The 19,215-nt window shown below is 58.7% G+C and overlaps 3 protein-coding genes across 3 annotated transcripts; 2 read left to right on the forward strand and 1 right to left on the reverse strand.

Annotated features, from left to right (window-relative positions):
* The first annotated feature begins 68 nt into the window (after positions 1-68).
* Positions 69-2,974, forward strand: SLC25A11 (solute carrier family 25 member 11). Its single transcript, XM_070767326.1, has 8 exons — positions 69-249; positions 346-498; positions 685-891; positions 982-1,072; positions 1,238-1,328; positions 1,428-1,527; positions 1,727-1,778; positions 2,562-2,974. Exons 1-8 carry the CDS (start codon positions 179-181, stop codon positions 2,715-2,717), a joined length of 921 nt encoding a protein of 306 aa, XP_070623427.1. The 5' UTR covers positions 69-178; the 3' UTR covers positions 2,718-2,974.
* Positions 2,975-3,743: 769 nt separating this feature from the next.
* Positions 3,744-9,987, reverse strand: CHRNE (cholinergic receptor nicotinic epsilon subunit). Its single transcript, XM_070729740.1, has 11 exons — positions 9,200-9,987; positions 8,413-8,457; positions 8,096-8,199; positions 6,840-6,995; positions 6,614-6,717; positions 6,269-6,469; positions 6,046-6,160; positions 5,846-5,960; positions 4,772-4,973; positions 4,207-4,337; positions 3,744-4,116 (listed from the first exon to the last, which is right to left on the reverse strand). Exons 1-11 carry the CDS (start codon positions 9,434-9,436, stop codon positions 3,970-3,972), a joined length of 1,557 nt encoding a protein of 518 aa, XP_070585841.1. The 5' UTR covers positions 9,437-9,987; the 3' UTR covers positions 3,744-3,969.
* A 1,215-nt stretch (positions 9,988-11,202) lies between these two features.
* On the forward strand, positions 11,203-19,062 carry GP1BA (glycoprotein Ib platelet subunit alpha). The gene is made up of 2 exons (XM_070729741.1): positions 11,203-11,286; positions 15,900-19,062. The coding sequence occupies exon 2, from the start codon at positions 15,900-15,902 to the stop codon at positions 17,898-17,900; it is 2,001 nt and encodes a 666-aa protein (XP_070585842.1). The 5' UTR covers positions 11,203-11,286; the 3' UTR covers positions 17,901-19,062.
* Positions 19,063-19,215: the final 153 nt, after the last annotated feature.

Raw genomic sequence — 19,215 nt, forward strand, 5'->3', positions numbered from 1 at the left:
GGGTGCTGGGCCCTGTAGTCCCGCCCCGTATTTCCGCACTCCGACGGGCCCCGCCCCTCCACTGGCGGCAGCCCGGACTACGACGCCCACAATCCTCCGCGCGACCCCTCCGCTGCGCGCGCACCCCGGCCCGAGTCACCTTGATCCCGGCGGCGGCGGCGGCGGCAGGGGAGCCGGTATGGCGGGCAGTGCGGGGAAGCCGAAGACGTCGCCCAAGTCGGTCAAGTTCCTCTTCGGCGGCCTGGCCGGGTGAGCGCTCCGGAGGGGGAGGGCACAGGGGGAGGGGGAGCAGCCCCCCTCCACGCCCGGTGCGACCCCCCCTCTCTCCCCCCCCCCCCTCCGCAGGATGGCGGCCACGGTGTTCGTGCAGCCGCTGGACCTGGTGAAGAACCGGATGCAGCTGAGCGGCGAGGGCGCCAAGACGCGCGAGTACAAGACCAGCCTGCACGCCGTCGGGAGCATCGTGCGCCAGGAGGGGCTGCGCGGCATCTACACCGGGTGGGTAGCGGGGGGAGGGGGTCGAAGGGGGGAAGGGAGTCGAGGGGGGGAGGGAGTCAAAGGGGGGGAGGGGGTCGAGGGGGGGAGGGGGTCAAAGGGGGGAGGGAGTTAGGGGAGGGGGTCAAAGGGGGAGGGAGTCGAAGGGGGGAGGGGGTCGAGGGTCTCATGGCTGCTCCCCCCCTGCAGGCTCTCAGCTGGGCTTCTCCGCCAGGCCACCTACACGACCACCCGGCTGGGCATCTACACGGTCCTCTTTGAACGGCTGACGGGCGCTGACGGGACCCCCCCTGGCTTCCTCCTCAAGGCGCTCATCGGCATGACGGCCGGCGCCACCGGGGCCTTTGTGGGCACCCCCGCTGAGGTGGCCCTCATCCGCATGACCGCCGATGGCAGGTGCGTCCAGGGGCTGTGGAGGGGCAGGGGGGAGTATCCGAAGGGGAAGTGGGGGCATCACCTCCCCCTCACTCCCTCTCTCTTGCACAGGCTGCCCCCAGAGCAGCGCCGCGGCTACAGCAACGTCTTCAACGCCCTGCTGCGGATCACCCGCGAGGAAGGCATCCCCACGCTCTGGAGGGTAGGAGGGGCTGGGGGACGGGGGCTCCTTGGGGGTCCTGCCCGCCTGCTTCCTCCCCTCCTGTGGAAGCCCCTCCCCCAACTGTCCCGTCCCCCAGGAAGGTGGGCCACGGGGGTCCCGGCACTGCCTCCCCTGCCCCCTCCCTCCCTCTCTCCTCTGCCCTAGGGGTGTGTACCCACTATGGCCCGGGCGGTGGTCGTCAACGCAGCCCAGCTGGCCTCCTACTCCCAGTCCAAGCAGTTCCTCATGGACTCAGGTAGGTGGGAGAGGCCTTCGGGGGGGGAGCCCTTTGAGGGGGGGGCTCTGTGGGTTCAGCAGGAACAGCCCCCCACCCACCCCTCTGCCTCCGCTCCAGGCTACTTCCAAGACAACATCCTGTGCCACTTCTGTGCCAGCATGATTAGTGGGCTGGTGACCACAGCGGCCTCCATGCCCGTGGACATTGCCAAGACCAGGTGGGCCTCTCCAGGGGCGTCTTGCGTGAGTGGGCAGGTCCACCTCATGAAGTGGGGGGGTGGGAGGTGTCCCCCTCCCCAGAGTAATCGAGCTGCACCCGCTTCTTAAAACTGAGCAATGGGCCCCTGGGAATCCTCCGCTCGCCCCTCCTGACCGGGCAGGGCTGGCTCTGCGTCCCCCCCCTCCGCTTTTCTGCAGGATCCAGAACATGCGGATGATCGACGGGAAGCCCGAGTACCGGAACGGACTGGTGAGTGCGCTCCCACTGGCCCACGCAGCCCCCCAAGTGGGTCTCTGCCTGGGATAGAAGCAGCTGCAGTCCTGCCCTTCAACTGGGCGAGAGAAGGAGAGAGAGGAAGGGGGTCCTCTGGAATTGGACAGCATCATAAATATTGCGGAATGAATAAATAATAAATAAAGAAGAGGAACACCCCCCCCCCCCCCCCCCCAGAAACAGCTCTCAAAAGTTTGGATCAAAACCTGGGGAACAAACTCAGACAGAAGGGCAGGCGGCTACTCCTGCCCCAGACGGTGCCAACCATCCCATCCCCCCCCGTCCATTGCCCTCCCATTCCATCTGCAGCCCTGGCCTCTTGGGGACATTCCCCAGCTGGGCGGGCGGTCAGGGCCAGCTGCCTTTCGCCGCAGGGCCCCTGGGTCGGCTTCAGGCACTCCGCCAGAGCCTTGCCAGGCTGGTCTCTCTCTGCTGGAGAAGACCTGCACAGCCTGGATCGAGGCAACATCCAGATAAGCTAGGGGAGGCCATGGGGGGAGGGTGATGCAGCTGCTGTGGGGGAGGGGTCTGCTTGTGCAAGCTGGCCAGGGCAGTGGGGGGGGTGTTGCTGGACTTTAGCAGGCCTTGGGGAGAAGCAAAGTCCAGAAATGTGGGTGTTTGTTGGGTGTCCAGGCCAGATGTGCCCAGTCACTGCAGGTAATCTGCCCAGCTGGGGTTGGGAGGGGGATTGTTGGGGATTCCAAGCAAGCTCATGACCTGTGTGTGGGGGGTCTTCTCCCCTCTCCTTCCTCCTTTCAGGACGTGCTGGCAAAGGTCGTCCGCCACGAGGGCTTCTTCAGCCTCTGGAAAGGCTTCACTCCCTACTACGCCCGCCTGGGCCCCCACACCGTCCTGACCTTCATCTTCCTGGAGCAGATGAACAAATTCTACGGGAAGCTCTTCCTTGGGACTTGAGCAGTCCGGCCCCCCAGTGCCAGCATTGCCCCCACCTGCCCACCCACTGGGTGATGGCTGATGCAAGACAGCGGACCCCTACTCTTCTCTGCCCTTCTCTCAACATGGACTGACTCCTCCCAGGGCAGCAGGCGGATGCTATTTATTGAGGGAGGGGCTGCGCAGGGACCCTCAGCCCGCTTTTGGGGAGGGGGCCTGCAGGGTAAAGCAGTCGACTCTCTTCGCTTTGTACTGAGTAAACGCAATCATGCTCTGAATTAATTGGCCTCATGAGCCCTTCTGTGGGTTGGGGGGGCGCAAAGGGCTCTTAGGGGCCCCCACCCAGTGTCTCTCAGCCCCATCATAGTGGAGCCCCTGAATTGGGGCAGGGTCCTGCCTCTAGGAGACCCCCTACCTCTTCTGCTTGGGACCAGAGAGGCACAGCTGAGCGCCACCAAGAAGCCGTCCAGCCCTCACCCCTAGAGGCAGTGGGGCAGAGCAGCCGCGCAGGGCCAGCCTTCTCTCCTTCTGACCCGTCTGCGATGGAAGGCGCGCGGAGCCGGGCTGCCGTGTGATGGCCCATGTGGGTGCTGTAATGCGTTCCCCCCGGATCGCCATCCACCCGTCCCAGGTGTGAGGGACAAGCATCACCAGGGGCTCTCCCGCCCCGACTCCCACCCTTCGGGGCACCGGACGTTCTTCGTGACCTCCGTCTCCTCTGCTGCTGCCCCACCACCAATTGAGGCAGCCGGGAGGGGAGCAAAGTGGGAGGGGGAAGATGGAGGCGTGGGGCTCCAGTGGCCTCCTGCTGCACACTCGGGCCCCATGGCTGTGGGGCGGGGAACCTATTGCGAGAGTCCCCCAAACAAGCAAGGAGCCACCCCTAAGTCCTTTGGCCGGAGACACTGTTAGTGGCTGCCTCCCCCCCGGGAGGGGGAAGGGCAAAAATGAAAGGAAATTCTGGATGGGGGGTGCGGCGGCTGTACTCCCTCGTGGGGCTGGTGCAGAGAAATCCAACAGGACGGGGTGGGGGTGGGAGAGAGAAAGAAGGGCTCAAAGCATTTATTCAAAAGGAACAGGTAGTGTCCACGCACTTGTGTGGAAGCTTTGGGGCCACACAGAGCCCTTCGTTGCTGAGCAGGAGATGTTGCTGCTGACCCCCCTGGATGCAGTTGGCGCTGAGAGCGACAGTCCCACGCGCACACCCCCCCCCCCAAATGGGAGGGTGGAGGTGGTTGGGCTTCTTTCCACAACTGTGGAGAAGCCCCTGGCCCTACTGGGCTGGGAAGGGGTCCTCAGGCACCGTGTTGAGGTGACCCGCGAAGAAGATGCCCAGGGTGCCGATGGTGAAGAGCAGGATGGCCAGCCAGAAGCAGAGCTTGTCAATCATCTTCCCGATCAGCATCCAGTTCTCGATCTCCTGCATGGGAGGGGCAAAGAGGTCAACGGCGTGGGGGGGGAGCACAGCGGGAGGCAGCTTCTCTTGCGTGGGTCGCACCGGCTGACTCACCGCCCCGTCATTGTTCTGCTGCTTGGTGCTCTTGCTAATGAAGTTGCAGGCGTCCACGCACTCCTTGATCTCCGGGGCCAGACTGGAGAGGTTCTTGTACAGCATAGTGGTCATCTGCATGTCCAGCCCGTCTGCCGGGGGAGGAGAAGAGGGGTGAGAATGAAGGCGGTGCAAAGCCTACGTCTCTTGCATGGACAAGCTCTCCAGTCTCGCTTTCTGGGAGCGTGTTGGTCAAGGAGGGCCACCGCTGCCCTGGGCACTCCTTCCAAGGGGCATTTCTGCCCATTGCCTGTTTGGCAGAGGCCGTGAGTGAGTGGCACTCGTAGCCAAAAGGACAGCAAAGCTTCAGGCAAAGTCAAAAGGCCTCTGCCTTGTCCGCTGCGCCCACCCTCCTGTCCAGTGTACGATTTCAAGGGCCTGATGGGCATCGGGTGTCCTCTGAGGAATGGGCAGGCCAGCTGCTTTGGCAGGGCAGTGCAGCTCAAGGACGCGTGGTGTCCTTGGAGAGTCAGCTGGCAGCCAAGCAGATGGGAAGCCCCCTGCCCTAGGCCTACTAGTCACGCACCGTAGTCGGGGAGCCTCTGCAGCCCATGGCGCTGGCCCTGGTGCTCAAAGAGGACCTCACTCCGCGCCTTCTTCAGGATGTACTCCTCAGCCTTGAGCAGGATGGAGAAAGAGCGCCGAGGGCAGGGGGGCCCCCGGGACTCATCATCGTCCGCGGGGCCTATGGTGGAGCCCAGGTAGTGCGGGAGGATCTTGAGGAAGAGCTATGAGGGGGAGAGAGCAGGAAAAGGTGGTCAGGTGTATCTAGGCCTCTCTCCCCTCTGCAGATGAAGGTAAAGGCCAGGTGGGTGGTACTAAAGCGGCTACGGACATTAAAACTCTTGGTGTTGGTGGACCGAGCAGCTGTGGGTAGCAGCCACAACACAGATGCTCCTGGGCTGAAACCCAAAACATTTGCAGGAGAAGTCGGGAGGAGGCCAAAGGAAGCTGCGTCTGCAGGGGAATTGTTTTGAGGACCAAGGGGGTCCCTGCAGATGGGGAAAAGGGATGGAGGGGCTGCCTCTTATATTTTGAGAGGCAAGACGAAGCGATGGGATGGGTGGATCTCTTTACCTGGCTCCCCTCTTCACCCTGCCTTGTCTTCGGTTCGAAGCCAGTAGTTTGGCAGCTCACAAATCTAATAAATTACATTATTTCGGGCTTCTTCCTGCCTGCCCTCTGTGAGGAACCCTGTGGTGGGGTGAGGTGGGGGTTCCGGAGGTGCTGGTCGAATCCCCCCCTTCAAGCCCCAGGTTTTCTGAGCTGGCTGAGAGGTGGCCAATCTTGGCCGCTTTAAGATGTCCACTCCTGGGCCCCCGAAAGCTGGTGGAGGTGGATGCCCACCAGCCTGGATCGGTCCTGAAGGCTCGCCGTTATATTCTGAGACTGAGCAAGACCACCAGCCACTTTCAGTTTCTCGAGGGGCTGCAGATTCCACCCCTTCAACCTTCAGCCATGAGACCACATGCATAGTTCCTTCGGCATATCATTGGCTTTCCTTTGGCTGCCCGTCTCTGCTCGGCCACCATGCCTGGCCTCAGCCAAACCACCCTGGAATCACTTTCTCCCCCCCAAAGCTGCAGGACCCCCTCCTCACGTGCTTGAGCTTGGGGGACAGGCGGTGCGTGCTGGGGCTGCGCAGGGAGACGTTCAACACCACAACACAGTTCATGACGATCAGGGTGGCCACCGTCATCACAAAGAGCAGGTATCTGGTGGCGGGAGGAGGAGAGAGGCAGCAGGTGGGGTGGGCCGCTCCCCGGGGCCTCCCCACCATGCAGGCTGGTAGCCACTCACTTGCCAATGAGGGGAACACTGAGTGATGTTGCGGGCACCTTCTGGGCAATCAGGAAGAGGAAGACGGTCTGGGCCAACAGGACCGAGATACTGGCGGTGCACTTCTGCCCACCAGCTGCAGGGCATGAATCTTGTGGGTGGAAGCAGCGAGGCCCTTCCCTCTCCCCCTCCCCAAACCAGTATTCTGTGTGCCTCCAGCTGCTGCCACCACCACCGGACTCACCCTGGGCAGGCAGGAAGTAGACCAGGATCACCAGGGAGGAGATGAGCACACAGGGGACAATGATGTTGATGATGTAGAACAGGGGCTTCCGCTGGATGATGAGGAAGTAGTGGATCTCAGAGAAGCCCGGCGCTTCCAGCCCTGCCATGGGGGCCAGGACACGGCGGGCCGGGCGGTGCCGGATGGCCCACTCCCCGTTCTCTGAAACAGAGGATCCGGCCCTGACATTGCAACATTGCTTTCCATTAGGCTGCCCAGCCACCACGACCACCAACCCGAGGCAGGGGAGCCAAGGCCCAACCCACACAGAGGCCTCCCAAGCTCAGCGGCTCCTTCCCCCACTACCTGTGAAGGCCAAGGGGTCAATGCTGATCTCCTCCACCGGCTTGGCGGTGTTATCGTCCAGGCCGTACTGCAGCTCGATCTCCCGGGCATTGTGGGTTTGGGACCTGGAGGGGTAGACAGTCGGGAACCCCGGGGGAAGGCCGGGCCTCCCCCCTCCCCTTCAGCAACAGCAAGGAGCGCCAGGTGCCCCCATCCCCGCCCAGAGTCCCACCCACCGCCGACCTACCGGAAGATGAGGGAGCAGTTCTGCCAGTCGAAAGGGAAAAAGGTGACCTCGATGGGGCAGGAGCTGCGGAAGATGGCGGGGGGCAGCCAGTACATGGACCCACCAGGGAAGATCAGGACATTGGAGGAATAGGCCACCTCGAAGTTGCCGTCAATGCTGGGGGGAGGGGAAAAGGGGGGTGTTAGGAGGAGGAAGGCACCCCCCCTTCGGCAACCTATGATGAGATGGCTGTAAAAGCATCATCATCATCATCGTTGTTGTTTTGTTGTTGTTGTTGTTTTGTTGTGGTTGTCATCATCATCATCAATATCATCATCATTAATTTATTTATTTGATCTCTACGCTGCCCAATTCTGAAGGACAGGGTGGCTTACAACAACATAAAAATGCGATTTACAATAAAAAGAAGTCAAATATAACCCCAGTTAAAACTCACAACTCCAACAATCCAATCAACACGTACACACCATTCAATAGGATTTGGCCATGTAAGATGTAAAATTTGTGCCCCCCAGGCCTGACGGCATATTCAGACCTTCGTAGCCTTACAGAAGTCCAGCAGGGTGGGAGCAGTGTGGACATCAGTTGGAAGTTGGTTCTATAGAGCAGGGGTGGCCACAGAGAAGGCCCTCCCCTGCGGCCCCACCAACCTGCATTGCTCAGTCGGCGGGACCTGGAGAAGGCCAACCCTGTGCGATCTTATTGGTCCCTGGGAGACATATGGCAGGAGATGGTCTGTAAATAGCCTGGCCCTCAGCCATGTAATAACCAACACCTTCAATTGTGCCCAGAGACTAATAGGGAGCCAGTGCAGCTCACGGTGTAGGTGTTATATGGGGGGTACCGAGGTATATACCCATGAGAGCTCTCGCAGCTGCATTCTGGACTATCTGCAGCCTCCGAACACTCTTCAAGGGCAGCCCCATGTAGAGCATATTGCAATGATCAAGACAAGAGGTGACAAGGGCCTGAGAGACTGCGCAGAGCCTCCTGGTCCAGAAAGGACCGCAACTATGGACTGGTAGATGTCTAAATGCTAACGCTGCAAACAGGGGCTCCAACACTAAGGTGAGCAACGGTGGCCTGCCTGGAGGCCAGAGCAGAGGTAGAAGTGAGAAATAAGGGTAATATTAGCAGGCACATGTCAGTTAATTCGATAGAATAAAAGCAACAAGAGGGCTGTATAAGCCCTGTGAAGCGATAGATAAGTCTAAATGCTGTTGCTAAATCCCCTCACTTGCCCCCCACTCACTCACTTGTTCTCGAGGACGATGTCCGGCAGCCACACCAGGTCAGATGAGACCCGCAGCTCTTTGTTGTATTCCTCTTTGCTGAAGTTCAGCCGATAGTCCATCCATTGCTGAGGCCAGGAGGGGAAGGAGGTGGAGGTGACCCTCTCTCCGCAGGGCAGATCACCACCACCCTGGGAGCCCCTGCCAAGGGGGGTGGGGCTGGAAGAGGCCTGGAAGGTCAAATGCCAGGAGGACTGCCTGGGTGGGAAAGGACGCCCCCCCACCCAGGGACCCCAAGCGGAAGGTGGCCAGTGGAGGTCCAGGATGGGCTGGTTCCTTGCCTGAGTGATCCAGACGTTGGTGGTCAGTGTCTCCTCTTTGGTGTTCTAGAGGGAGGGAGAGAATGAGGGGATGGGGAGGGAGGGAGGAAGGGAGGAAGGGGAAGGAAGGAAAGAAGGAAGGAAGGGAAGAAGGAAGGGAAGGGGGAGGGAGGGGAAGGAAGGAAAGAAGAGAATGGGAAAGAACATAGGAAAGAAGGAAGAGAGGGAGGGGAAGGAAGGGAAGAAAGAAGGAAAGGAAGAGGAAGGAAGGGAAGAGGGAGGAAGGAAGGAAAGAAGGAAGGAAGGAAGGAAGGAAGGAAAGAAGAGAATGGAAAAGAACATAGGAAAGAAGGAAGAGAGGGAGGGGAAGGAAGGAAAGAAGCAAGGAAGGGAAGAGGAAGGGAAGAGGAAGGAAGGAAAGAAGGAAGGAAGGAAGGAAGGAAGGAAGGAAGGAAGGAAAGAAGAGAATGGGAAAGAACATAGGAAAGAAGGAAGAGAGGGAGGGGAAGGAAAGAAGGAAGGGAAGAGGAAGGAAGGAAGGAAGGAAGGAAAGAAGGAAGGAAGAAAGGAAAGAAGAGAATGGGAAAGAACATAGGAAAGAAGGAAGAGAGGGAGGGGAAGGAAGGAAAGAGGGAGGAAGGAAGGAAAGAAGCGAGGAAGGGAAGAGGGAGGAAGGAAGGAAGGAAGGAAGGAAAGAAGAGAATGGGAAAGAATATAGGAAGGAAGGAAGGAAGACGATGCCTTTCCCTGCCCCTCAAACCCCTCGAGGCTCCCAGGGAAGCCTCCCCTGCCCTCCAGGACCCCCTACCAGTGAGATGAGGTTGGTGAGGGTCAGCTTCAAGGAGACCTGCAGCACTTCGCCCACCCTCTGGGCCGGCCAACGGGACTTGTCGTAGTTGGCAAAAAGACGGTTGTAGATCTCGAGCTCCTTGTTGCCCTCGGGGGACCCTGTGGCGGGCGGCAGGATGAGACCCTCACCCAGGGCCGCCCAGCCGAGCAGGAGCCCCAGCCAGAAGCCACGGGCCAGGCTGCCCGCTGCCTCCATGCCGGCCTGAGAGACTCTTTGCGGAGGGAGAAGAGTTATTTTGAGGCTGCTCCTGGCCTGGGGAGGAGGGGGCACCGGATATCCCCCCCCAAAGCATCAGAGGCATTTGCTTCCCAGACTCCGGACGGACGGGCCACCTGTTGGCACATGCCGGGCATTCGTGGTGGAGCAGCTGGGGACGAAGGGCACCCGTGAGCTGGAATCCTGGAATCCTGGGGGTCCTTTACTGGGAGGGGCCCACAAGCAAGCCTGGATGGGGGGGGCTGGACACAGCCCCTAAAGGCTCTGCCAACCGGTGGTCATGGCAAGGTGGATTGGGGGCCGAGAGAAACACTTCTGCCCCACTGCCCAGCATCGGCCCTCTTCATCCCCACAACGCGTGACGGCACCACTTAGAGTAACAACAGGGTCGGGTGGGTGGGGGGAGACCTTGGAGGTCTGTCCGGCCTCTCAATCCACCCAGCTCCTTCCCAAAACTCTCCAGCCATGGGGCAGCCCCAACTCTTGGGAGCCATTTGTGCCCCAAGAGGCAGGAAAGGAGGCAGGGGGGCCTCGAGCCGCGTGGGGGGTGGGGGGTGGGCTGTGAGATACGAATGTGTCCGGGGGCTGGAATGGAGCCAGGAGTGGCCTCTCACTTGGGGGGCACAGTGCTTAGAGTGCAGCATTACAAGCGACTTCTGGTAGCTGTAGTTCCCCAGTTCAAATCTCATCAGGTGGACTCAGCCTTCCATCCTTCCGGGGGGGGGGGGGTGTCAAATGAGGACCCAGATTGTTGGGGGCCAGAGGCTCACTCTCTGCAAACTGCTTAGAGGGGGCTGTCAAAGCACTGTGAAGCAACATATAAGTCTAAGGGCTACTGCTGTTGCCATGGAGGCCATTAGGGGCTTGGCCTGATCCTGAGAGGTCCCTTCTATGGGGTCCGAACCTTTGCCGGATGCCCTGGCCCCCAGTTTGGCAGCAGCCCTATTCATTCACTCGTTCGTTCGTTTGTCCATGCGATTGATTGATTGATTGATTGATTGATTGATTGATATGCCGCCCCTCTCTGAGGCCTCGGAGCAGCTCACAACGTATAAGGGGACAATATAGCATCCGAATTCCAATTCTTTTAAGTTAATAATATAAAAACCTAAAACCATTGAGAAACTATCATTCCCATTCAATCAACTAGCTCGGAATACATTTGTCAGTCGGGGGGGTCAAAGATCTCAGGGCCCCAACCCTGGCAACATAGAGGGGTCTTCAGACTCTTGCAAAAGGCGAGGAGGGGGGGCAGGGCAGATCTCCGGGGGAGCTGATTCCAGAGGGGCCCCCCACAGAGAAGGCCCTTCCCCTAGACCCCGCCAGGCGACATTGTCCAGTTGATGGGACCTGGAGAAGGCTGACTCGGTGGGACCTGACCGGTCGTGGGGACTCGTGCAGCAGGAGGGGGTGTCCCGCCAGTGGTCTTGCAAGGAAGGTCTTGTTGCCAGGGAACCCCGGAGTCTCCGGGCAAAGCATTGCTGGGGGGCGGGGGGGAGGACAGAGATGAAGGGAAGGAAGGAAGGACTGGGCAGAGAGAGATAAAGCCCCATCCTTCCCCCCATGGCAGCTGGCCTTATCCGGCTCCTGTGGGGAGAGTCGGACGTGGCAATCACACACACACACTCCCACCCCACGGTGACTAAGCAGGGAGAGGCCCCACTGCCCTTCCTGAGTGTGCCCCACTTGGAAGCCCCTTCAGGGCTCATTGGCAGGCAGCACCAGCACCGCAGCACAGCCAGACTCAGGACCAGGGGGTCAGCCCATTGACGGGAAGTCAGAATCCAGCGTGAAGGGACGAGGCCAACCGAGAACACCTGCCTTGCGAGGTAAACTGCCTAGAACAAGGGCGGGCAGTGGGGGAGGTTCATGGGGGCAGAAATCAGACACGGAGGTTACAACCACAAAGCCAGAAATGGACTCCCGGTGGGTGCTTCAGGGGGGGCCAGAAAGGGGGGGCATTGTGGTCAGGCGGCAACTTTGCAGCTGTGCGCAACTAGGCAGGTTCTGGTGCTGAGCTGGAATCTGAGCGGGGGGGGGGGGCTTTGCCTGCTTGGAGGGCAGGGGGGCGAGTCCTATTTCTCCTCCGACCTTCAGGGGTGGCATTGCCAGGCCAAAGGGCAGGATGGGGGGCACTGGCCACCCTTGCTTAAAACCAGGGAGGGTCCCAGGAGGGTCCTAGGCAGCCTCTGGCCTCTCAGCCCTCCTAGCAGGCATGTCCATCTTCCGGGCACAGGGTCCCTCGCCCCCCCTGGCATTGCCGCTGGCCGGCTCGAAGGCATTTAAATAGTTTCAATGTCTCTGGAGATTCTCGGCCGTCTGGCTCATGGTGGTCAGCTGGATTCTCTGGCTTATCTCTGAATACGTTTTGCTCCTCATCCTTCTTCAGTTTTGGCCGGATGGCGGGGGAAGGGAGGGCAGCTGGTCATTTGGACCCTTTGAGAGAGTCGTTGAGGCTACTCGGAGGTTTATCTGAACCGTCAGGGACACCCAAGGGGGGGGTGCAAATGGGGTTTTTCCCGCCTTCTTGGAACTGTGGATTGTGCTACAGAGGCCGTGGCCAAGCAGAGGTCCAGCATCATGTGGTCTGGGCCGCGGGCGGGTTGTTTGCTTCCTCCTATCCCGCACGGCCACGAAGAATAAAATAAAATAAAAACACTAAAAAAGGAGATGCGCAGGAGGAACCCCCTCAAAAAAATATTTGTTTTTAAAAAAATCCAACGCCCTCCCCAAAAAATGGCAGTGCCCATAACCGGCACCAACAGAACCAGTTGCCAGAACAGTGCCAGAAACCGGCCTGCTGCGTGTGGCAGAAGGAACCCCCCCCCAATTTTTTTAAAATCCCAAAAAGAACCGGTTCTGTGACATCATCATGACATCACCAGTGGGTTTCTATTGGTTCTCGCAAACCGGTCCCACTCAGGAGGAACCCACCTCTGGTCTGGGCCAGGGCTGGATCTGGTTCTGCCACCGTTTTTTCAGAGCTTTGTGAAAAGGGAGGTTGCGCCACAGGAAACCACAGCCTCAACTGGGCCCAGTCTTAGTCCTGTGAATTGTTGGTGGGATTGTGGTGTTGCGGTCTAGGAGAGCTGACCATCCAGTCAGAGCTGGGGAAGCTTCTTGGGTGGGAGGCGAAAAGTCTTCAAAGAAAAAAAGAAAACCCAGCAAGTCCGGTTAGTTGACCCTTGAAAACTCCCCTTTGGGGTGAAGAGTTTAAAATTCCCCTTGGCTGAGCCGGAAAAGATAAAATCGGAACCGTTCCGCAAGGGGTGTGGTTGACTTAACCGAGATTCCTCTGAAATATTAAATCACCTCTAACCTGTTCAACCAGGTTGCTAATCCAGAAAAGGTTTTGGTTTTTTCAGGGTGAGAGCAGCCCCCTCCCCCCAGGAGATAGACCTTATTTCAAATGACAATCCTTGTGCAAAGATGGGAGGTTTCAGTCACTTTATGGGGTTCAGATGCGGACCCCAGCCTCATTTGGCTGTGGAGCTCCATTGAGCTGTTTACAAGCCCTCAAATAGCAGCAGCCAGAAGGCCGAAGCCCTTGGACATGCACCGCCTCACAGCCCTCTCTAAGCGGTTTAGATAGCCAGCCAATTTTACCAACCTCAGGGGGATGGAAGGCTGAGTCCACCTTGAGCCGGTCAGAACTGAACTGCTGGCAGTCGGCAGAGTCAGCCTGTGCAATGGGCAAGAAAAACAAAAAGCACAGGTACCGCAGATGTGGTACCTTGGCCAAGAGTAGCAACTGTGAGAGGGACCTCAGAGTCCGAGTGACGTAGGAGCCAGCCATGGGCAGCCAACATAGTTCTAGGCTGCATCAGCAGAGGGAGAGAATCAAGGTCACGCGAAGGGTTAATACCACTATATAAGGCCTTGGTGAGGCCACACGTGGAATCCTGCGTTCAGTTTTGGTCACCACGATGCAAAAAGGATGCTGAGACTCTAAAAAAAAGTGCAGAGAAGAGCCACAAAGATGATTAGGGAACTGAAGGGCTAAAACACACTAAGAAGCGTTGCAGGGACTGGGACTGGCTAGTTGAATGCAAAGAAGAACCAGGGGAGGCATGATAAGGAGTCTTCCAGCATCTCAGGGGCTGCCACAAGGAAGATGGAGTCAATCTATTCTCCAAAGCACTTGAGGGCAGAAGAAGTGGCAATGGGTGGAAACTAAATCAGGGGAGAAGCAACTTAGAACTAATTTGTATGCCACCCTGAGTCTACAGAGAGGGGCAGCATACAAATCTAATAAATAATAACAATAATAACAATAATAATAATAATGAGAAACTTCCTGACATTCAGAACAATTAATCCATGGAACAGAAGTGAAGAATTCCCCAACACTGGAGGTTTTTAAGCAGAGGTTGGACAAGGCCTTTCTCTTAGGTTTTCCTGCCTAAGCAGGGGGTTGGACTAGAAGACCTCCAAGGTCCCTTCCAACTCTATCATTGTTGTTGTTGTTAATTCTGCCTTTTTAACCACTGTGCCACGATGGTTCTGGGACGTTAGATGTCTGGCTCCGGATTCAAACGCTCGGAGGACTCGGAGCGGCTTCCAACAAGCGATACAGTTTACAAATCCAATGTTTAAAAACAAAACACATTAAGAAACTCTTATTAAAAACAATCACAATCTCAACAAACCATGCATAAAATGAAACAGCCGGGGGAATCAATTTCCCCATTCCTGGAGACATAGGTGGGTTTTTAAGAGTTTGCGGAAGGCAAGGAGGGTGGGGGCAGTCCTAATCTCTGGGGGGAGCTGATTCCAGAGGGCCGGGGCCACCACAGAGAAAGCTCTGGGTCCCACTAAATGACATTGTTTTGTCGACGGAACCTGGAGAAGGTGGGACGTAATCGGCTGCTGGGATTCGTGTGGCAGAAGGCGATCCCGGAGGTATTCTGGTCCGATGCCGTGTAGGGGTTGCAATTCTCTACCAGCCTCTCTCCACCTCGGCGGCTTGAAGCTGGGTGGGCTTCAACTCTCAGCTGTGCCGAATTCTGGGAGTCCAAACCCACCCAGCCTGAAGCTACCGAGGCGGAGAGATGCTGCAACCTATAACATTTGATAGATATTGAATGCAGGTGTTCATAATTATGGGGCCAACTAGGGTTATTCAGCAACTGTTTTGACATCATGGTGCCCTTGGACCTGTTTTTAGCCACTGTTGCTTAGCCGCCGTTTCCGCCACTGAAAGCCACAAGACGCATTTGGAAGGTGTGGAAGTGGCTGAAACATGGACAGGGCGTGTGTGGTCCATGATTCCCTGGCCTTGAACCTCTTGAACTGCTGCCCCCAATAGCATCTGTTCTGGTTGCACCCAAATCGCCCTGCAACGTCCATTGGGAGGAATGGTTGGGGTGAAAGTCCATCTCTGGGGTCAACAGATGTCTTGCTACCAAATTTTTTACTACCACCCTGTGGGCGGGGCTTATGCATTTCCTTTCGACATCTTTCAGTGCAAATTGGGCAGTCTGGGGTGGAGCTCCACTGTGTTCCCTGCCCCACCCCCGGGCAGTAGCCCACCCCTGTGCATAATCCATCGCTTGTGGTTGAGATGTTCAGCATGGAGAGCAGTAAGCGGCTGCCCCCCCAAGGGTCAGTAAGAAGGATGGGGGGGGAGGGGTTGAGGAAGGAAAGGGATGCCCCAAACAAGCCCCCCCCCCAGCCATGGCAGGAAATATGCTGCCTGCTTTTCTGCTGTGTCAGTTCAGAATGAATGATAAGAGAGTTGTGGGCTCTCATTGCTGGTGAGAGCAACTGTAAGGCCAGCTGCCCCCTGCCCCCCACACCAGACCTTTGCCACGAGGGAGGGGCTGGTGGCCCAGAAGGAAGCACCAGGGCTCAGCCACTCCCTGGGAGTTGCCCCCTCCTTCCTGAGGGCTTCCAGGGACCCCAACCTTTCTGGCACCAGGGTTAGGCTTTGTGCATAGCCCAGATCCCACATGCATGCAGACAGCAAGAGCATTTAGATTTATAGCCTGGTCCACGGTGCTTTCACAGCACTCTCTCAGCGGTTCACAGAATCATCACATTTGCCCCGCTCACAATCTGGGTCCTCATTTGACCCCCCCTTGGAAGGACGGAAGGACGAGTCAATCTTGAGCCAGTGGTGGTGAGATTTGAACTGCTGAACTACAGCTAGCAGTTGTGTGAAGGAGCCTGCAGGGCTGCACTCTAACCAGCCCAGCCCTTCGCTTTGCTTACAGGCCCAGGACCACTATTGGTCCACAGTAGTACGAGGGAATGGGGGCCGTGGCTGCAAAGGATCTTCCTCAGCTGTGGGTCCCGGCCGTGGGGAGTCACTCTGTCTGGCCCTTCTCCTTGTGGGGGATGCGGGGGAGGGCAGCCATGTCAGCCGCCCAGCCGATCTCCCAACAATGTGGCTTGAATGCTTATTATTATCTTAGACCCCCGTGTGGCCTCCTTCCCACAGATGCTGCAGGGTCTGCTGGCCCCCCTCCTCCTCCTGGCCGCTGTGGTGTCAGCCATGCTGCCCCCCGAGCAGTGCAAGTCTGAGATGAACAAGATCAGGGACCTCCTGGAAGTGAGCTGCGTGGAAGCAGGCCTGACCAGCATCCCTGGTGAGCTGCCCAATGAGACAGGCATCCTGCTCCTCGCCTCCAACCGGCTGGTCAAGGTCGCCCTGGCCTCCTTCCAGCACATGCCACAGCTGACTGTGCTGGACTTGTCCAACAACAGCCTGAAAACCCTGGAGACCGGTGCCACACTGCCCAAACTCGAGCATCTGTATCTCTCCCATAACGGCCTGGAGAGCCTGACCTCTATCCAGGGGCTGCCCAGCCTGAAGTGCTTGGCTTTGGGGCACAACCAGCTCTCCCAGGTGTCCGAGGGGGCCTTCCAGGAGCTGGGGCAGCTGGAAGACCTGGAGTTGCAGGGCAACCGGCTGCATGGTCTGCCTGGCGCCGCCTTCGAAGGCCTGAAGAAACTGAATGACCTCGACCTGTCGGACAACCGCCTGGAGGAGCTGCCCCAAAAGCTGCTGGCCATGGTGCCCAGGCTGAAGATTCTGCGGCTGGAGAGGAACCGGCTGGAGCGCGTGCCTGACGGCTTCTTCTCGGGGGAAGAATATGGCTACATCTACCTGGTCGGGAACCCCTGGGTATGTGACTGCCGGCTGGATTACCTGCGCAAGTGGATCAACGAGAACGAGATCTATGTGTACACTCGCGTGACGGTGCAGAAGGGCGGCGTGGACGAGGAGATCACGGAGCAAGAGCCCCACAAAGTCCTCTGCCATGCGCCCGCCCAGGAGAAGGGCAAGGCTGTCATGAATTTCCAAGCTAGCTGCAGGGACCTCGGAGATGCCGATCATGAGGTGGAAGACGAGGGCCCTGCAGACAGCTGGACTACGCCCTCTCCAACCCCTCCCCCTTCAATGGCTGCTGCCCCCCTGACTCTACGGATGCAGGTAGCCTCCAGGCCCTCCTCACCCAGCCCAAGCACAGCCGTCAGCTCCACTGGCGCCGCTCTCACCACCACGGGAAGCACTTCAGCGCTCAGTTCTATGACACACTCCCCTACGACCACCAGCCCGGGTCCAGCCACCACTACCACCATCCTCACCACAACCGCAGCCTTTGTCACTTCCGGTGCCACTGCAGGCAGGTCAACTGCAACTTCTAATGACCCCGTGACAACCCCAAGACCCTCAAGCACCCATGTCCCAACCCAGCCAAACACCCATGTTCCTACCATGATGGCAACTTCTTCCACCCCACTTGCTCTCAGCCCCACTGCCTTGCTCACCACCCCACTTCCAAGCACCCCTCTGCCAACCGTAGCAGGGCATCCTCCAAGCTCCGTAGCCCTGGTCCCCTCCACCCCCACTCCCACCCATGTCAAAAGTTCACCCAGGATTTCTGCTCCCCTCCCCACCCGGGAAATTTCTCCCCCACCTCCCCCCAAGCCCTCTGCCCACTGTCTCTGCCCTGCCCTGCCCGTCAGGGTTCTCGGAGTGGCTGCTCGTAAGGGGTTCAATGTAGAGTGGATGTCCAGTTCATGTTGCCTCCTGCGCCTGGTGCTCTACATCGCCTGCCTGGCGCTTCTGGCCCTGCCAACCCTGGCTCTACTCTGCTGGCTGGCCTGGCTCCATCTCGGCTGGTACCGCCCGGCTCTGCGAGGGGCTCCAGGGTCCCGCCTGGCCAGGCTCCAGCAGTGGCAGGAAGGCCCCCACGAAGAATGGCAGCCGAGGTTTGCAGAAGCCCCACAACGCACCGCCGGGCCCCACATCTACCGTGTCTGCAAGAAGTTCCAGGTGGCCTCCTCCCGCCACGTCACCTGGCTGCTGGTCAGCCTGCCCGGCCCGGCTGGAAAATGGGCGAAAATGCAGGCCAGGCTGTCGTCCTACAGCTTGGACAGAGGCAAGGACACTCTGGGGGCCGTGAGGGTGAAATACGCCGCAGCCTCTTTATAAGGGCCAACTGACCCAGAAGATCAGAAGCCCCCATGTCCCTTTCAAGGGGGGGCCCATGGCCAGGATGCTTGCAATGCAGGGGAATTCAGTCCAGCTGGGGGGGGGCTAGACATGCATGAAAGACACCCACTTCCTCTCCCCAATGATACATCTAGGCAAGGGTCCTGAGCCCCACAATTCTTGCAAGAGTTTCCAGGCCTCCCCCATTGTTATCATCATCCTTGTGTCCTGTTGCTTTGGACTGCACCAGAGAGGATGCGGTTGCCTGTGTGCGCACAAGAGGTGGCGGGAGTGGACAGGGGTCCCTCTGGAGCCTGAGGTGGGGGTTTCTGCCGGTCTCTGCAGGGGACCAGGGCCACTGGGGGGTTGGGGAAGGGTCTGGCTGGGGGTGGGTGGGAGCGGCAGTCCCTGCCCCAACTCTGAGAAAGTCACAGGTGTCGTAGGGTGCAGGGACTGGGGAAGGACCCTCTGCCCAACAACCCAAAACCAGGAGGATGACCAACACCCCAGAAAAAAGAGGGACCGCACCCCGATTGTGCTTGTGTTGAAACACTCCACAGGGACTGCCAATCTTTCATGGTGCCCTGCCCAGGGGTCCCCCATCTCTTTCCGTGGGAGGGAGAAGAGGCAGCACACTCATCCCACAGGGAGGCCCCTGCCGAGACCCACAGCCTCCCTTCCCCACGCCACCCGGTCCCTCCCTGTCGCCTGGCATACAGGAAACCCCAAAGACTCGCACGCAAACTCCTTTTCAGAAATGCCGTAAATTAGCTTTGCTCCCACTAGAGGGCACTAGTCACCCACACAGCCAACAGAAACCAGCCCAGTTCCTTGAAGCAGGAAACCCCCCAAACTGACAGGCCTTTAGAAGACTCCTACTGGGGGGGGGGGGGGTCTTGCATGGGGTGCACGGAGGTCAGTGGACACCTGCAGCCACGTGTGGAGCACGCTGGGTATTTTGGAGCAGCCAGGTGCCTGTGGAAGCCCCCTCCCCAAGCCTGGGGTCCAGAGAACCAGTGCTTCCCCATAGCAGTGGGGGTTGGGAGCCGGAAGCCCCCTTTGGCCACAGTTGCTGGGTGCAGCCAGGAGGGGCTGAGCCAACGGGCAGGGGGTCCCTCTCTTCCTCGGCTTCCAGCCGGAATAAAACGTTTGCCTCGCAAGACCTGCTGCTGCCTCCACAGGTTCCTCCTCCTTCCGCCTTCGGGTCTCCAGATGGGTGGGCAGAACAATGTCCGGTGACCTCCCTCCCTGGCCAGAAATGGCTGTGACTTCTGTCCGTGACCTTCGCGGAGTGGAAACGCAGCCTTGCGCTGAG

Source organism: Erythrolamprus reginae, chromosome Z, assembly GCF_031021105.1.
Source record: "Erythrolamprus reginae isolate rEryReg1 chromosome Z, rEryReg1.hap1, whole genome shotgun sequence".
Taxonomy (NCBI): domain Eukaryota; kingdom Metazoa; phylum Chordata; class Lepidosauria; order Squamata; family Dipsadidae; genus Erythrolamprus; species Erythrolamprus reginae.

Excerpts from the sequence above, each read along its gene's own strand:
- CHRNE (XM_070729740.1), bottom strand. The coding sequence starts at position 9,436 with ATGGAGGCAGCGGGCAGCCTGGCCCGTGGCTTCTGGCTGGGGCTCCTG. Across the intron at positions 8,458-9,199 it reads TCACCAACCTCATCTCACTG|AACACCAAAGAGGAGACACT; the intron begins GTAGGGGGTCCT and ends CCCTCCCTCTAG. Across the intron at positions 6,470-6,613 it reads TGACCCCTTGGCCTTCACAG|AGAACGGGGAGTGGGCCATC; the intron begins GTAGTGGGGGAA and ends CCTCTGTTTCAG.
- SLC25A11 (XM_070767326.1), top strand. The coding sequence starts at position 179 with ATGGCGGGCAGTGCGGGGAAGCCGAAGACGTCGCCCAAGTCGGTCAAG. Across the intron at positions 250-345 it reads CTCTTCGGCGGCCTGGCCGG|GATGGCGGCCACGGTGTTCG; the intron begins GTGAGCGCTCCG and ends CCCCCTCCGCAG. Across the intron at positions 499-684 it reads CTGCGCGGCATCTACACCGG|GCTCTCAGCTGGGCTTCTCC; the intron begins GTGGGTAGCGGG and ends CCCCCCCTGCAG.
- GP1BA (XM_070729741.1), top strand. The coding sequence starts at position 15,900 with ATGCTGCAGGGTCTGCTGGCCCCCCTCCTCCTCCTGGCCGCTGTGGTG.